The 18,656-nt window shown below is 42.1% G+C and overlaps 1 protein-coding gene across 3 annotated transcripts in view; it reads right to left on the bottom strand.

Annotated features, from left to right (window-relative positions):
• ATG4B (autophagy related 4B cysteine peptidase) overlaps window positions 1-17,003 on the bottom strand; it is a 37,630-nt gene extending 20,627 nt beyond the window's left edge. The window contains exons 1-3 of one of the 3 annotated variants that reach the window (XR_013276895.1): window positions 16,870-17,002; window positions 6,425-6,526; window positions 1,062-1,133 (exon numbers count right to left, since the gene is read on the bottom strand). Coding sequence is in view for 2 of the 3 variants with exons in the window: in XM_077488435.1 (XP_077344561.1) it covers window positions 1,062-1,133; window positions 6,425-6,526; window positions 16,870-16,885 (190 nt within the window). In the remaining variant the exon portion in view is untranslated. Of the gene's footprint in view, window positions 1-1,061; window positions 1,134-6,424; window positions 6,527-11,486; window positions 11,720-16,869 lie in introns of those variants that run through there. The other 2 variants (XM_077488435.1, XM_077488436.1) reach the window with 2 other exon arrangements.
• Window positions 17,004-18,656: the final 1,653 nt, after the last annotated feature.

The raw sequence follows: 18,656 nt of genomic DNA, 5'->3' as shown, positions 1-18,656 counted from the left end.
GAAGTGTTGAGGATACAGGACAGCTCCACATTTCTGACAAGGTCAACAGGTATTTTTTGCAATTCTCTAACAGATATAACAAAATGCTTCCAATGGTTAACAGGCCAAAAGGGAGGAAATCTGTCAAATTAAATATCAGTAAGGTTCATTTTTAAGGTTTGCATCTGAAAATACAAGAAGCTGGCTGTGTAACTTTTGGGTTTTCAGAACATTTTGAGTCACAGACCTAGAACAAGCAAGGTGTAAATGAGTGTCAGACAATTGTCAAAATGTATTAGCTCTATACTCGTTATAGGCCACAAACTCAGACAGTCCTAAAGCCAAAACATCAGCCTGACAGCCAGGAACTAGCATTCTTAAAGTGGTTGTAACCTCTGAAGTGAAAAATAAACAATGCATATCCCTCTATAGTGTGTACTTGCCTAGATCAAAACCACATAATGCGTTTCCTCAGTGATCTCTCCTCCCTCTGCTGAGTCACTTCTGACAGCCTAACTGGCCATCAAGCAATCCAGGGAAACAGCTCAACTATCCCCTCCCCCCTATCCCAGTCCTAAGCACACTGAAGGCGATTTGCAGCCTTGGCTGTACATTTTTCCCTATTAGACAGTGTGTGTGGTTGTCTATTCCCTCAATTCAGGTCTCAGGTAACACTGCGCTCTCCTCCCTAAGCTGTGAAGTATGTGACATCAGATTCCTGCCCCCTATAGCTGGGAAAAAGCTTTTGATCCTTGTGTTTTACAAGGCTGTAGAGAAGAGAAAGCTACAGACAGACAGGTACAACTTGTATGATGATTTGTTTCATCTCTGTGTATCACCTAAGGCTTGTCATTTCACTAGTTATATGTAAGGGTTTACAACCACTTTAAAAATGTCACCATTGGCAATATCCACTATTGTCTCATGGCAGATTATCTATACAAAGAAAAACAATGTTACTTTGAAGACTGAGATGTATCAAGTGCTGGAAGGGTGCAAAATAATATACTGGTGCAACTTTCTTTACTAAATTCTAAGATTTCCAGCTGAACTTTTTCACATTCAATTCTAAAGCTCGTTACCTATTGGTGGAAAGTTCCTCCGGTATGTAAACCACAGTCTCGAGGTAACATCATTCAGAATCTCCTCCTTTTCTGAAAGGAAAGAAAAATGTACGTATGAAAAACTGCAGTACTAAAAAGTGTCCAATCTGCCTATAGCAAACAATAAGATTAGATAAGATGCTGGTTAGATGAGTCAAGAAAAAAAAAAAAAAATGCAACGTGTTGATTATGGGGTACTTTCATTTTACAATCATTTTTACTGCGATCAGTTACTATGATCCCTTAACACTATGTAGGACATGAGCAGCACTGTAAAATGTTCATTCATTTTATTGTGATACCTGTAGGCCATTTGGTCCCATCAGAAGTCTGGCTGAAAACTCCCAGTTAGCAACCCGCACAAATGTTTTTTCACTCAATGCTGGGAGCCTCCAAAAGGTTTTCACATCCTAGCAACATGGCAGGATATGAAGAACGCTGATCCGTGCATGGATGCTTGTTTGTTTTCACTTTTGCCTGTCACTCAGCACTGGAGCGCAGTGCTATACTATGTGAGTGTACTATATTTTATTTTGCTTTTAATCAATAAATTTTATACGGAGAGCACTAGATGTTGCTACTCTATGTTTTTCATATATAATTTATGGAACCTTGCTGACACATGGGACTCGAGATAGGATTATACCCCAGGAGCACTACCCTGTGAATGTGGATATCTCCGATTAACCCCTGATGGGGATATGCCTTTTTCGACCTGTCTGATTTTTCAGGGGTCTATTGTTTAAGGTAAGAGTCCACTTTATCTGTTGGTGGACAGGATCACATTTATCACCCTGATCTGTTGGAAGGAGGCACCCTGCACATGTGGACTCTTGAGGTCTTATTTCATCTATCCTGTATTTCTTCATTGAATGATCGTTATTTATATTATTTTATTTTGTATTAGGTTATATTATCTGCGCTGTACTGCTTTATTTTAGGATACAAAGTTTGCCAAGTGGGAGTTTATTGGCCAGGCTGCTAGGAGGACCCAAATGGCCTACAGGTTAGAGATGCACAATTAATTGTTAAAAAAAATTGTGATCTCGATTCAACCCCTCTGACGATCTCTATTGCAGAGTTTGCCGATTCTTTCATATAACAAAGAGGAGAGACTTATCTGCTCACTCAGCTGTCAAAAGAAAATATCTGGGCAGTCTGACAAGTTTTTAAAATGAAACATTGCAACTAACTTCCTTCTAAGATCAAAGGGAAACTTCTGTGTGTAAGGAAAAACATCTGGGGCAGTCTGACAAGTTTTTAAACAACCTATAAATGCAGGAAGTTTAACTTAAAATCTTTTTCTGACACTTGTTTAAGTTAAAATCAATATTTTTTTCTAGAAAATTACTTGGAACCCCCAAACATATTTTAGCAGAGACCCTAGGGAATAAAATGTCAATTGCTGCAATATTTTATGTCACACTGTATTTGCCCAGTGGTCTTTCAAACACAATTTTTTTGGGGGAAAAAAAAAATAACACTTCAATGAATAAAAAAGAAAAAAAAAGAAAAAAGAAACCGTAAAGTTTGCCCAATTTTTTTTCTTTTAATGTGAAAGATGTTGTTCACCTTGAGAATCGTGATCTATCTTCTAAGCAAAAAAAATATAAAAATGCGATTCTCATTCTAGCCAGAATAGTGCAGCTCTACTACAGGTATGACAATAAAATTGATAAACATTTTACAAAGCTGCAGGTTTTATTACCTACTGGGGGCCCATTGACTGCATAGGCTATTTTCTTGAAATTACAAACTCAGCCTTTAAATTTGCAACAGTTAAAGTTACTCATATATATTCTGCTCTTTCTGTGAACTGGATGAGAATTGTGGGATTACAACTCCGTGGACTATGGCAAATGATTCAGCAATACCATTTTAGTGTGGATCCATAAACAGATTACTGGGCTGCTTAGATCATTTCATCGCAATCATCCTCAACTGCAGAGCACACTTGTATCTCCTCAGACATAGATATTGCTCAGATAAAAGGTGTGCTGAATTACTACGTACAGAAGTCTCACGTGAACCCTGCTATTGTCTCTTGTGTAATGCAGCTGTATTAGGTAGTTACCAGATTTAGCCATGTATGAAGTCAGCATGTACAGCATGATAGTAAAAATAAATACATTGCAGATTTGTTCGCTGCAGGCTAACCCTTTTCCAACCAGAGGGCCAAATTTCACAAAGTTGGCATATCTCGGTTAACATAAAATATAACTCCATAATTTTTTTTTCCTCCCCTGCATAAAAAAAAAAAAAAGAAGAATATCTACCCTCCCCAGAATCCAGCGCTGCTCCCAACTTCTTCCTCCATTGAGCACAGATTGTCCTCTTCAGGGCAGAAGGACACGCTGTCATTCTGCCCATTTCCTGTGAGCCCAGCCTGTCGGTTACACACCCTAGAGGGAGTGTTCATCATCATCCAGGCTTATGTAGTTCTCCTTTAAAACTTTAATCTATTGGGTTTATGAAAATTGTTCACAGAACTTTCACTCAATATTCTGATAAAAATGCCCACCCCATGACTAATCTGCATACCTAAATAATTGTAATTTTGTTTTTATTTGGTACATTGTTTTATTAAAAATATAATTGCCATTTTATTATAGGTAAATGTGCAAAAATGTAATAAAAAAAAAAAAAAAAAAAAAAAAAGGTTCCTGACAGTTGAACTATTATATACATAGTAATGCAGATAAGTGAAGGTGACAATGTTCATCTGCATACTTTCACTTCGTCATGGAGCCTTCAAGCATTTGTAAAGGCTTGTTTTTTTTTAAATTAAAACAAAACAGGTTTTACTTACCTGCTCTGTGCAAAGGTTTTGTGATTCTCCTCCTCTTCTCGGGTCCCCGCTGGTGCTCCTGGCTCTTTTCCCCCACTGAGTGTCCCCATAGCAAGCCATTTGCTACGGGGCACTCGTAAGTACTTGCTGCAGACCCCAACTCTGCATTTCCATAAGACAAGTGAAGCAGGGCTCAGGCCTGCCCCTGTTCACTGTCTGTAGTTGACAATCGCTTCTGCTTCTGTGTCTGAACCAACGAGGGAGAGAGCCTCGGCTATTATGCACATTGCTGGATCGAGATCAGGCTCAGGAAAGCATTTAGGGAGGTGACTGCATGCAGAAGGTTTTTTACCTTGCTGCATAAAATACAGCAAAGTAACAAGCCTTCTGGCTTTACAACCACTTTCAGCCTACATGTGATCTCTACATCAGAGCTGACAGTGATCAGAAGATGAAGAAACACTCTGACTGGTTCCCAATTTTTAGTGGAGTCCCCAGATGTCACTGACAACTGGAATTCAGAAACAACAGCCACAAAAAGTGTCGGCTGCTAGTTCTCAAAGGGGAGAACGTACACCAAGCATAACAAGCATGGAACACGTCACCATTTTTCTTAGGTAAATATATTTCCAAAGGGTGCTATTGACATGAAAATTTCACCACATTGGTAACAACCCATGCAATCTATACAAAGAAACCAAAACAAATAAATTCAGAGATTAGATTATGTGTAATAAAATGGAATGACACAGGGAAAAACACATGAAGAAATGGAAGTGCAAAAAAGCCTGGAAAGCCAAGAGACCAGCTGAAATCCATCAGTAATTAGAAAGCAATCCTGCCCCTTGTCAGTGCAAATTAAATCAGCTGGTTCTGTCTCAACTGATGCCCTACAAAAAGGCGTCTTATTACCAAGGTGTCACACAAGAAACATCTCACAATGGGTAAAAGCAATAAGCTCTCTAGACGTTTGCAACCTTATTGGTGCAAAACATACCAATGACATTTGTTACAGAAGGATTTCTAAACTTCTGAATGTTCCAGTAAGCACTGTTGGGGCTATAATCCGGTAGTAGAAAGGACACATTTCACCATAAACCAGCTGTGACCAGGTGCTCCTTGCAAGATTTCTGACAGAGGAGTGAAAAGAATTATCAGAAGAGTTGTCGAAGAGCCAAGGACCACTTGTGCGAAGCTTCAGAAAGACCTGGAATTAGCAGGTACAATTGTTTAAAAGAAAACAATAAGTAATGTACTTAACTGCCATGGCATGTATGCACGCTCACCACGCAAGACTCCATTGCTGAAGAAAAAGCATGTTAAAGCCTGTTTAAAGTTTGCTGCACAACATTTAAGCCCTATACACACACACCATTATATTTTGTGCAGATTTTTGTCTTCAGATTTACCAAAACCATATAATATGAGGTCAAACCTTAAAGGTTTCAATTTGTATGCAATCAGGTCGGCCCTTGCACTACATGGTCTTGGATGAATGGAAAAACATACCAAGAAATTCTTGATAAAAATCTGCTGCCACCTACCAGGATGATGAAGATGAAACGAGGGTGGACATTTCAGCAAGACAACGATCCCAAAAACAAAGCCAAGAACACTATTGGTTTCAAAGAAAGAAAATAAAGCTGCTAGAATGGCCCAGCCAATCACCTGACTTGAATCCATTAGGAAATTTATAGAAATAACTAAAGATCAGAGTTCATAGAAGAGGCCCACGGAACCTTCCCAATTTGAAGGCTATTTGCGTGGAAGAATGGGCCAAAAAAATAATAATATATCTATCTATCTATCTATCTATCTATCTCATACCTGAGCAATGCATGCGACTAGTTTCTCCATACAGGAGGAGTCTTGAAGCGGTCATTACCAACAAAAGTTTTTTTACCAAGCATTAAATACATTTCAGTTAGCGCGTGCAATACTTTTTCCCAGCGTCATTCCATTTTATTACACAACTTCATTTCTGAACTTATTTGCTTTGGTTTCTTTTTATGTATGGATTGCATGGGTTGTTACAAACATGTGGCGAAAATACAATGTCAATGAAATATATATATTTACCTAGCAAAATGGTGACACGTTAAATATTTATTTTACCCGCTGTATGTTCAGGATATTACACCAGGAAATGTTAATATACAGACTGCAAGCAGGAAGGGGTTAAGAATGTTTACAAAAAGGCAGACTGTAATGTTACTGGAGATGGGACATTGTGGGCAAGCATCTATAGAATGGTTGTTCAGGGGAAAATAAACAAATAAATAAAAAACAGAATATGGCTACATTGGAAACCTGCTGTAGTAATCTGAAATATATGTTTTAAGTGGAAAACACTAAGCAAGATATTTCAATATGTTTTTGTATATGGGTGTAGAGGCAACATTAATATTTTGCAAAGGGTAGAAAACCATAAATGGTAGATGAACAAATGGTAACAGATGTGGTGGAAGATCAGATGGAGAAAATAAAGTTGTTAGGTGTGGGTAAAATAGGCTTCTGTGAAGAAGAGGGTTTTTAGGGATCCTCAATACAATACCTGTCAAAGCACTGTAGTTCTTCCCCAGTATCCATACTGGCTCTGCAGTTTCTGGAAAGTCGGGTGCATCAGAGAAACGGAGCGTGTCATAGGTGAGGGTTGCTATGAAAAACAAAAAAGACAACATGGCCATATGATTTATGCACTTGCAATTTTTCTTTAATATAGGTTTATTTTATGAGGATTTGTAAAAAGCAGTTAAGTGTCAAGTGCAGGAACGCCTAGAGACCAGAGTCACAGCAATTACACCTGTAATTGGGACCCTGCTTCAGTAGAGCTCAAGTCAATTATTTCCTTCCTATCCCACAAACTCAATTAAACCCAAAACCAATTTCTCGAAGATCTGCCCTACGTGGCACTCATTCTTCACACTATTTTGTTATCCCTACAATGTTTTTTGTATGTAATTGTGTGAACTCGTGTAGACCTGTTATCTAAGGAGTTGCAATAAAAATGATCTGATTTATAAACAAAAACAAACATTTTATGTATTGATCCTTGTGGCAACTTCATTAGGTTTCTTTCTTTATGCTTTTTTCCTTTATTTTGACCTGGTGACTGAGCCAGTAACACAATTACTGTCTTAGGGTGTCTCCATTTCCATTCTAGATGAAGGTGCATTGGAGACACCTATGGACTGCAGAATTGTCAATCTGGGGGAATGATAGTGTTAGTCAAATCCATCTAAATCTGCTGGTCTGTCAAGTTGAACTCCAGCTAACACTTTTTAAGCAGTTACAGCAACAGTTTTACCAATTTTTAGATAAAGGTTTCCATCAATGAAGCCGAATAAAAGCCCATTGTAAGCACCCGTTAAGGGGGGGGGGGGGGGGTGGTGACTGTGAGGGGACTGCAGAGATGCTCAGGTATCCTGACAGCTGCAAGTGGCAGCTGTCAGAATAGAATAGCCAGCAGGAGAGATTTGGCCATCTGTAATCTTTAGCATGGATGGGGGAATGGAGACATTTTTTTATTCAGTTCACAGGGCCAAATTAAGAAAATCTATGGTGTATAACCTGCTTAGGTTTAAAGGATAAGTTCACCTTCAAGAACATGTTACATGTTCCACCTGTTTTTAGGGTGGAATATGCAACATGTTCCTGCTTTTGCAGCCGCTTGATGATACGCTGCCTCTGTGTGATAGCATTACGGGAAGAAGTTCCCCGTACCAGCTGTCACTTTTTGAAAAGAGTGCAGCTGTGGGGGGGGGGGGGTTCTGCCCACGAGGCTGTGATTCATTCACAGAGTTCTGTGAATAAATGAACTGCAAGTACCGACATCCTTTGTGGCTGTCAGCTTGTAGTTCTCAATGAACTACCACAATGCTGTTGATTGCCCTGGTAGTTCAGCGAGTCTTCCTGTCTGTGTGAAACTACCTGTCCGTACGATGAAGACTAACAAAAACATTGCTCATGTGACCCTTTGTATATAAACTAATACTGATCTTTTGTATGTTATACTCCAAGCTTCAAAAAGAATGAGCTGTGGTTTGAAAAGCTGTTGCAGCTTTATTTATTCACACTTTTTTATCACTGACCCCTAGAGTTTGTGAACATGGACAATTTTTTTGTATGACTGGCATAAGTTTCTGTGCACTCCCAGTGCCTGGGGAGCCAAAGGTGCCACATACAGCCTTCCAGACAAGTCTTGCAAATGCCGATGATTCAATGCATCAGTGTTTATGCATACATACATTTAAAAAGTCTTTCCTGAACATTAAAGCGGAGTTCTGTTTAAGAAATAAATAAATAATTTTAAGTCAGCAGCTACAAATACTGCATCTGCTGACTTTTAATAATCAGACACTTACCTGTCCCAGGGCCCTGCTCGTCCCCCCTCCTCTCAGCGGCGCCGACACCCAGGCACATGCGCAAGCCGTGACTGGCTGGGCAATCAACTGGGACCTGTTACATGTCCCAGATGATTGCCGAGAGGTGATCTCCCTTCCAGTGCCATGGTGGCTGGGACCCTCTGAAAAGAGGTTCCCAGCATCCCCCCCCCCCCCCCCCAAAAAAAAAATTACATGCCAAATGTGGCATGTCAGGAGGTCATCTTCCCTTAAAGCGGAAGTTCCATTTTTGGGTGGAACTCCACTTTAAAGTGTTACTAAACCCACAACAGTAAAATCAGTCTGTATATGCAGTAAAGCATGCTTACTATAATCACTGTGGAACCCAAGGGTTTAATCCTGCCTTCTCTGATCCCCCCCCTTTTTCCACTGTCCCCAAACCATCTCCTGATAGAACAGAGTCATGGGAGCACTCTGCACATGCTCAGTTTGGTGTGTATTGCTAGAGAGTTTTTTTCCCTTTCTTGGGAGAGTGCATGTCATCAGCATAGGGCCAATTAGCACTGTCCAGACAGAGGGTCAGGGGTCCTGCAGCCTCATAGGACAATCAGGGGAGAATGAAAATTCCCCCAACAGGCTTTAACCAGACATTGATAGAAGTCAGAAGACTGCTCTAACTGCTGATGAGAAAAAGTATTTAGCAGTTTAGATTTACTAAAATAATTGCATTTCCATGTTCTGTGTAATGTGGGAGACCAGATATAGTGAACGCAGGCTCCTGGGTTTAGTAACACTTCAAGTTTCATATTTGGGAAATACATTGTACACAAATGCAAGGGTAAACGGTGATTCAAGAGTAAAGCTGCAGAGAGCCATTCACTTGAATGGCAGGCCGTTTGCAGCACTGCAGACACTGGAAAGCAACAAGACATTTTTCACTAGGCTTAGAAAATGCCTAAAAACACCCATGTGCATGAACTCTAATAATCAATAAAGAAATTCTTTTTTTTTTTTTTACTAAACAAGAGCTTGCGACCAGCTGTTGGCAGACTATTCTCCATGCCCAATGCAGGTTACAAATGCAGTGCGAGAGTGCCACCTGTCCTCTGCCTGATTAAATAAGCTTCATTTGTCACATAAAATGAAACATGCTTAGTCCTAAGCACATCAGTTTCTGTCCAGTATGGGCCTTAATCATAACTATGCCATCGCCTTTAGATTTACCAAAACTAATATGAGGACTGACCTAAAGAAAAAAAAATAAACATCCACGGTGAATCAAATGAAGCAGGCCCCTGCACTACAAACAATGAGCACTTGAGCCATCCCCACAGGAAGATGACACTGCACAAAGCCAATCATATGAGGTATGTGTGGCTGCTGGATGGGAAATGCCCTGGCTGCTTATGATTGATAGTTGGCAGTGTCAGACTCCTGGCAGGTTAGCTCAAGTGGGTTTGGACCAGTATCTGAACACATCTGAGCTAATCTCTGCTTGTGAAGTGTTATACTCACTCAAGTCCCCCCATCCTGGTCCCTCGCTGACACAGTTTCCACTTGTGAGGGACCATCTAATCTGGCGTTAACCCTCACTGACCGGACCCGTCACGCTTATTGGTCTGGCACCAGTCCCCTTCTGGATCCTAACAGAACCCCTCCGCCCAAAAAGGAAACTGTCTATGTTATGCAGGCTGGGAAGCGGTCACCTGGAAAAAGGACCCCTCCAGGATGTAAACAGAGTGGCGAAGAATCTGGCAAAAGAGCATGCCTTAAAGCCACTGTAAAACACCAGGAAACGTCTCTTCTGCAATATAATGCCCCTACCTGCCTGCTCACAGTCTTCTCTGGTGCGGAGTGCCGGGATGACGGCCTCCCCACACCGGCACTCTGAAGAAGATGTGGTGCAGAACCGTTGAACAGGTATGTATGAAGCCTTTCGTTTCACTTTAACCACATCCCACCTGGCCTATAGCAAAATGACGGCCGGGCGGTGGTTTTATTATCCTACACTGGGTGTCATATGACGTCCAGCAGGATAAGATGCTTGCGCAGGCCCCCAAGTGGCGATCGACAGTGCGATGTGTCGCTCTGACACACATCTCCAATCTTAGTAAAGAGCCTATGATGTGGGCGCTTTACCATGTGATCAGCTGTGTCCAATCACAGCTGATCATATCGTGACCAGGAAGTGCCGGTTATCAACTTTTCCTCTATTCGCACTGACAAGGCATGAGTAGAGGAGAGCGGATAAGCAGCTCTAATGATAAGAAGGTGTGGTGGGGATATGTTTGGTGCTGATAATCAGTGCATTATCAGTTCAGACCCATCAAGGATGCCCACAAGAGCGCCAACCCATGCCTCTTCATCAGTGCCATTTTTTTTTCTAAATTTTAGTTTTATTTTGTTTAGCAAAAAATAAAATACCAATTGGTGATTAAATACCATCAAAAGGAAAGCTCTATTTGTGGGGGGGGGGGGGGGAGATAAAAATGTCATATGGGTACAGTGTTACATAAGGTTGAAGAAAAACACCAGTCCATCCAGTTCAACCTGAGCGAGTGTCTACATTTATCCCTATCCCTGTACATTGCACTCTGACATTCGTCACTACTCTCATGGAGCCCACAATCATACACTAGGGCCAATTTTTGGACAGAAGCCAATTAACCTACCTGCATGTCTTTGGAGTGTGGGAGGAAACTGGAGTACCCGGAGGAAACCCACACAGGCACAGGGAGAACATGCAAACTCCAGGCAGGTAGTGATGTGGTTGGGATCCGAACCAGCGACCATTTTTACTATGCAATTGTCATTCAAAGTGTGAGAGTGCTGAAAATTGTTCTGGACTGGGCAGGAAGGGGGTAAAAGTGCCCTGTATTGAAGTGGTTAAGGTAAGTGAAAACAGGGATTGAGCGAGTTTGTATAAAACCCAGCAATCAGACAGAGGAGATGTAATGCTATTCTGCAGTTGGGCTCCAAATCAGTACATCTTGATTTATTTTTCCTTTTGGTTTTCCAGAACATAACATAGAGATACAGTATACAGCCACATATAAAGATCGGATCTCTTTCTGTGACCTTTTCATGCCAGATGGATTCTGCCTGAACTCTGCTACCAACCTATACTTCATTATTATCATGTGTACAGTGAAGCAGCCATAGGCCTCCAATAAAGAATCAGAACGGTATTACCCGATCAGCGTGAACATTCTCCATAGTGAATCCCTGAAGTGAGGATCTGCCCATAGACTATACACCCAGTACTGCACCCACCTGCGTCCATGTCTCTGTGTACAGCACGCACACCTATGGCAGCCTGCAGTCTCCTCTGTGGTGTTCAGCTCCTCCAGGTCCCCCTATGATGTGAAAAGACAAGCAGCGCGGCGGCCTTCACTCATCGGACGCTACCTGTGTTCATTTTCAGCTCACCCCACTCTCCTCCGTCCCGGAGCTCCATTCGCTCCACACTGCACCTCTTCCTGGTTTTCGATCACATGATAGATTACAGCCAATCGCAGTCCTCTGATAGAGGGCGGAGACCAGGGCGTCTGTATTTATGAATAAACTTTATTTAAAGGAATGAACACACTGACATCTGACAGTACTTTTTAGAGCTGTCATCGCAGTATTTCATTTCCAATGCTCTGTGTCCCCATGTTGGCTAATATCTTCCCACACACACACACACACACACACACAGGTCGTGCGTCCTTGGCTTTCTCCATCTTCACATAAAGCTACATAGTCTTCATTAAAGGGGAACTCAGAGGAATCAAATATACAGCGTACATATTACAATGCAATAGAAACTTTTCATAGCTCAGCAAAAAAAATTTTTTTAAATTCAGAAATGACCTACATTATAAGAAAATTAGGCGAACGTTTGTCTGTTTTTTTCTCAATGTTTCACAACAAATCGGAACCAGTGAAAGAAAATTCATACGAAAATTCTTACAAATTTTCTCGTTCAACAAAGGCTTTTTTCATTTGTTTCTGATCATGCGCAGTCTTTCTTTTCTGATTTTTCTTGTACAAAAATTGTACGAAAATGGTACACATTAAACGAAAATGGTTCGTTATGTTCCCGTACGAGAAATTTTTTGGAGTTTATCCCTTTGGGAATTTTCAGACGAAAATTCGGTATTGGCTGTCAAAAGATGTGTACACACCATATGAAAATCGTACGACTGTGATGACAGCTCTAAAAAGTCCTGTCAGATGTCAGTGTGTTCATTGCTCTAAATAAAGTTTATTCATAAATACAGCTAAAACCAACGGTCACTGTTCTGTACTCTACTCTTGGGCCTCTCCGCTGCCTTTGAGACAGTTGACCACACCCTCCTCCTCAAAAAAACTCTATTCCCTTGGTCTCCACGACTGTACTCTCTGTTGGTTCTAATCTTGCATACATCTCACCACACCTTCAGTGTCACAACTCCACTTCCTCCTCTCCTATTCCACTAACTGTTGGGGTCCCCCAAGGTTCTGTCATTGGACCTCTCCTAATCTCCATCTACACCTCCTCCCTGGGGCATGAGATAGCTTCCCATGGCTTTCAATAGCATTTATACACTGATGACACCCATATCTAATTCACTACCCCTTAGCACACTCCATCAATCTCCTCACATATCACTAATTTACCAGCAGACATATCAGTGTGGATGTCACACCACTTCCTCAAACTCAATCTATCCAAAACTAAGCTCATAATATTTCCTCCCCCATGTGGGGGCACAGTGGTGTAGTGGTTAGCACTCTAGCAGTAAGAAGGGTCACTGGTTTGAATCCCAACTATGCCACTACCTGCCTGGAGCTTGCATGTTCTCCCTGTGCCTGCATGGGCTTCCTCCAGGCACCCTGGGTTCCTCCCACACCCCAAAGACATGCAGGTAGATTAATTGGCCTCTGACTAAAATTGACCCTAGTATATGAATGGGGACCTTGGATTGTGGGCTCCTTGAGGGTATGGACCGATGTGAGTGTGCAATGTACAGGGATTGGGACAACTGTAGACACTCACTCAGGTTGAACTGGATGGACTGGTGGCTTTATTCAACCTTGCTAACTATGAAACTATGTGCCTCTTCCCCTGAGTTTCTGTCAAGATCAATGGCACAACTATCAGTCCGCCCCAACATGATAGGGGGCTAGGTATTATCCTGGACTCTGAACTGTTCTTTCAGGCCCACATCCAATCCCTCTACAAATCTTGCAGCCTCAACCTCCGCAAGATCTCCAGAATATGCCCCTTTATAACCAATGACACCAGAAAGCTTCCCTGGTCATCCCTCGACTACTGCAACTCCCTCCTCCTCCTCCCTCCCTCCTTCCTTTCTTTATAATTCCAACATGCTAATCTAACCTCCTTTGGTCTGTCCTACCTACTGTAATGTACTTTTACTCTCTAAGAGGAAAACTATATTTTTACTGTCACTGTGATAACCTCTGTGATCCCATGCACATGTATCAAGGATATTTAATTTAGCCTTTTGACACGTCCTGCATGTTATGGTAGTCAAATTGTTAAATCAAGTTCAAGGCTATAGTAGCTATGAACTTGTTTAGAGGTTCTTGTTGACATGTGTTCTCGTCAAATGCTGCATTTTCAATTCTGATGATGCGCTATGCATTTGCCAAATATGTATGCATGAGTGTTTAGAGGTGTGTATGTATGTTGTATGTATGTGTAAGCATGTATATGGTGTGAGCATAAGTACCGTATGCATGTTGCCTTGAAAAAGTATTCATACCCCTTGACATTTTCCACATTTTGTCATGTTACAACCAAAAACGTAAATATATTTTATTGGGATTTTATGTTATAGACCAGTGATTCTTCAGAGGTTACTAGGGCTTCCTTCAGCATTGGGAAATGTCTGCCTCTCAGATAAGTTCCCACTGACACCATTGAGCTTTTTAACTATCTGTAAGGAGGTAATTCTTCCCAATGATCACAAGTGTAAGGACCATTCTTCCCACTGACCGCCACCACACTAATGTATCATGAGTTGTAGATTTCTCATTTTTAGCAGGGGTTCCCTGAGACCGGAGAACTATTCAAGGGTTCTTCTGTGTTGAAAAGGTTGTGAAAGGCTGTGATAGACCAACACAAAGTGGTACATAATTGTGAAGTGGAAGGAAAATGATAAATGGTTTTCCATATTTTTTACAAATAAATATCTGAAAAGTCCGGCGTGCATTTGTATTCAGCCCCCTTTACTCTGATACCCCTAAATGGAATCTAGTGGAACCAATTGCATTCAGAAGTCACCTAATTAATAAATAGAGTCCACCTGTGTGTAATTTAATCTCAGTATCAATACAGCTGTTCTGTGAAGCCCTCTGAGATTTGTTAGAGAACCTTAGTGAACAAACAGCATCATGAAGGCCAAGAAACACACCAGACTGGTTAGGAAAAAAGTTGTGGAAAAGTTTAAAGCAGGGTTAGGTTAAAAAAAAAAATATCTCAAGCTTTGAACATCTCACGGAGCACGGTTTAATCCATTATCCGAAAAATGGAAAGAGTATGGCACAGCTACAAACCTACCAAGACATGGCCGTCCAACTAAACTGACTGGCCAGGCAAGGAGAGCATTAATCAGAGAAAGAGCCAAGAGGCCCATGGCAACTCTGAAGAAGCTGCAGAGATCCACCGCTCAGGTAGGAGAATCTGTCCACAGGACAACTATTATGCTGCGTAAAAACGACTGGTTTTCCCGTCGGAAAATAAATGCCGAAGGTTTTTCCGACGGAGTTCCGTCAGAGTTCCGCTGAAACTGTTGCGCGTACACACGATCACACCAAAGTCTGACCATTTAGAAAGTGGTGACGTACAGCACGTACGACGGGACTAGAAAAAGGAAGTTCAAGACCCAGTGCGCTACCCTTTGGGCTCCTTCTGCTGATCTTGTGTTAGAAGTTTGGTTAGAGACGATTTGCACTTTTCAGACTCCAGCTTATTCCGATCGTTTTACTGCTGTTCAGTTTGTGCTTGTGGGTTTGTATCTAGTTTTCAGTGTGTGTAGTCAGTTCTTATCTGTATTTCAGTGCGTTCTGGTCCGCCCGTTACTGATCTTCAGCTCGCTCTTTACTGGCTTTGCTGTTCTTCAGTTGCGTTCGTTTAAGTTTGTTCTGACCAGCCGACCGTTTTGAAACCATGGTGCAGGTACGTACTCATACAGTTCGTGCTGTGTGGGGGCTTGGTGTCCATGAATAGGGCGAGGAGGAGTTCATGGAGTAAGAATTGGTTACTCCAGCGTGACCAATACTCGCACATGCCTCTGCTTCGTGAGATCCAGGAGAATAATCCTAATGATTTCAGGAATTATCTCAGGATGACGGACCCCATTTTTCACCGCCTGTTGGCTTTGCTCACCCCTTATATCAGCGGGCAGGATACCTGCATGCAGCAAGCCATTACTCCGGAAGAGGCTAGTCGCCACCTTGCGGTACTTGCCGACATTTTATAAACACATTTTATAAACACATGTGCGTTTATAAAATGTGTTACATTTTTTTTCACAATATTTTTTTAATTTGTATATTTTTTCTTCAATATATTTTTTTCTGAATTTTTTTTTCATCAATATTATATATACATGGAACTCATTATTCCAGAGACCTGTCCTGCCATCATCCAGGTCGTGCAGAAGGACTATATTAAAGCGGGAGTCCGCCGGGACTCCGCGTTTTTTTTTTTTTTTTAAGTCAGCAGCTACAAATACTGCAGCTGCTGACTTAAAATAGTGACACTTACCTGTCCAGCGCGCCCGCGATGTCGGCACCCGAAGCCGATCTCTAGATCGACACTCGAGTGCTGCCGCCGCCATCTTGGGTATGGGAATCAGGAAATGGAGCCTTTCGGCTTCATTTCCCGGTTCCCTACTGCGCATGCGCGAGCCGCGATGCGCAATGAGGACGGTCCCCGCTGCCTCTGGGATCTGTGTGTTTCCCAGCAGGCAGCGAGGCACTTGCGGAAGGGGGCGGGCACTTGCGGAAAGGGGCGTAATGTACGCCCCTTTCCGCAGAGAGCTAGCCCGGAAGTGGGTGCAGTTACCTGGATTATCCAGGTAACTGCACCCCCCTCCCCCCTGAAAGGTGCCAATTGTGGCGCCGGAGGGGGGGAGGAATCCGATGAGCGGAAGGTCCATTTTAGGGTGGACCTCCGCTTTAAGGTAAGTTTTCTCCTTTAACATCATATATATCATTATATGTATTTAATGTTTGCTAATGTATTGTATTTATTTCAATTACCATGATTGAAATATGCTGTGAATGTTAGCACACCATGTGCATCTTCAAAATGTGGCTTTTAAAATGTACAAATCTTTAAAATATATTCTGGTCATCTAAAAAGAAAATGAAGAACATGATTGATTTTGTTTTAGGGAAAAAGGGATTATATTCTCCCCAAAACATTGATCATGTTCTTCATTTCCTGCTGCATGATGTCAAAGCAATTGCTCATGGCATCTATTTCCCCATTCCACGCCATGAGTTTGATAATGAGGGTTTGGGCGCTGGCCCTAGTAAAAGGTTCTGCCGCTTATCCTTCCAAAACCAGAACATCACCAAAATTGATGAAAAAAACATGTATTTAGAAATATACGCGGGCATACATAGATTACCTGAAGCTGGGGTGTCAAACACTCACCTGGTGGGGTGCCCATGTCATCTACTTCCTCCACCTCTCCTTCCTCCACATCCTCGGGGGGCTAGGGCTTACTTCCCAATCAGGCTGGTGAGGTCAGGGGTCCCTGGGATCCTGTTGTCTGAGACTTTTCTCCCCTATGAGAATGAAACAAAAGGTAATTTGGATAATGGAGAAAGAAATGGGCTTTAAAGGCACATATAAAAAATGATAACAAATTTTAATAGTTCACAATTAATATATACAAATGCACATTGAATAATGCAAATTAATTAGACAAATACTGAAAAAGAAAAAAAAGAACCCATTGATCAACCCAATAGGTGAATGCCGCTAGTATACTTCCTGTGGGGTATTGATGACCAAGTCAAAGAAGCCTCCACTAGGGTATGGCATGCGTTGATGGGGTGTTCGTAGGTCCTAACGATTTAAAAAACACTTGGTGCTCAACATGTTTTTTGCGATTTTCAAAATATTGCTGCTTCAGGAGCTTCTGTTTAATTAAAGAAATAATTTTTTAAACAATTATACACTAAAAGTATATGGAATGTCAATGCGTAGATATATATGCATATAGTGTGAACCTACCACGCTTGGTGTTCAACAAAATCTCGGCCTTGCCCTGCCGATGGAGTATCGCTGCTGCCCCACCACAGAGAGCCCCTCCTGGTGGATAAGAGGAGATGACCCCAGGGGCCTATCAACACCCACTGAGAGGAACAGCAAATCAGAAATTCAGATTGCAATATGGGGGTGCATCAGGTAGCTATAAATATAGAGTATGCTTTTTAAACTATTTTTGAACTATTAAAATTTTGTTATCATTTTTTATATGTGCCTTTAAAGTCCATTTCTTTCTCCATTATCCAAATTACCGTATTTATCGGCGTATAACACGCACCTTTTCCCCCTTAAAATGGGTGCGTGTTATACGCCGATCCCCACTGTCTGCGAGTCAAAAATACAGAGCACAGCCGAAAAATACCGAGCACGGCCGAAAAATACTGAGCGCGGCCGAAAAATACAGAGCGCCGCCGAAAAATACCGAGCTGATTGCTCGACTCCGCTCGTAGTCCCGCCTCCCTGCTGTTTCTCTAGCGAGCGCTGCCAAAAAAGACAGAGCCGACTGTACTGTGTACTCGACTCGGCTCGGCTTGCAGTCCCGCCCATACTGGGCGGGACTGCGAGCGGAGCCCAGCCGAATACACAGTACAGACGGCTCGGTCTTTTTTGTCAGGCACTCGCTAGAGAATCAGCAGGGAGGCGGGACTACGAGCGGAGCCGAGCAAGTCAGCTCAGTCTTTTTCGGCGGGGCTTCCTCGGTCTGTCTCGGCAGCGGGAAATTTTTTTTTTTTTTTTTAAATTTATTTTTATTGAAAGTTTTTCAACACATTAATAACATACAAACATACAAACAAACATAACCTCCCCCCCGCCCTTCCCAACCATTCCCTCCCCCCGCCCGACAAAACTCCCTCCCGTGCAGCCCTCCATTCTCCTTCTGAAGCTCAGTCTGTGATCATCGACAGCATCACACAGATAAACACATAGTTTGTACCGTTACTGAGTATTTAACTACCCAAGATGGGGATGCAAGCCAACCCAAAGGGGTAGCCCCTCCCCATCCCGCCCCTCACCTAACACACAAGGAGTACACCACCCACCTAGCGATCAATTCACAGTGTCTGCGGCATCAAGCCAACACCTCCACACCCTCTCAAATTTGTTAGGACACCCTCTGCTGAGATAAGTGGCTTTATAGAACGGTAAAGCTTTATTAATTAAACCTT

Source organism: Lithobates pipiens, unplaced genomic scaffold, assembly GCF_037356315.1.
Source record: "Lithobates pipiens isolate NorthernLeopardFrog02 unplaced genomic scaffold, aLitPip1_a1.2 Scaffold_18, whole genome shotgun sequence".
In the NCBI taxonomy this organism is placed as follows: domain Eukaryota; kingdom Metazoa; phylum Chordata; class Amphibia; order Anura; family Ranidae; genus Lithobates; species Lithobates pipiens.
This window is presented reverse-complemented; position numbering and strand designations above follow the sequence as displayed.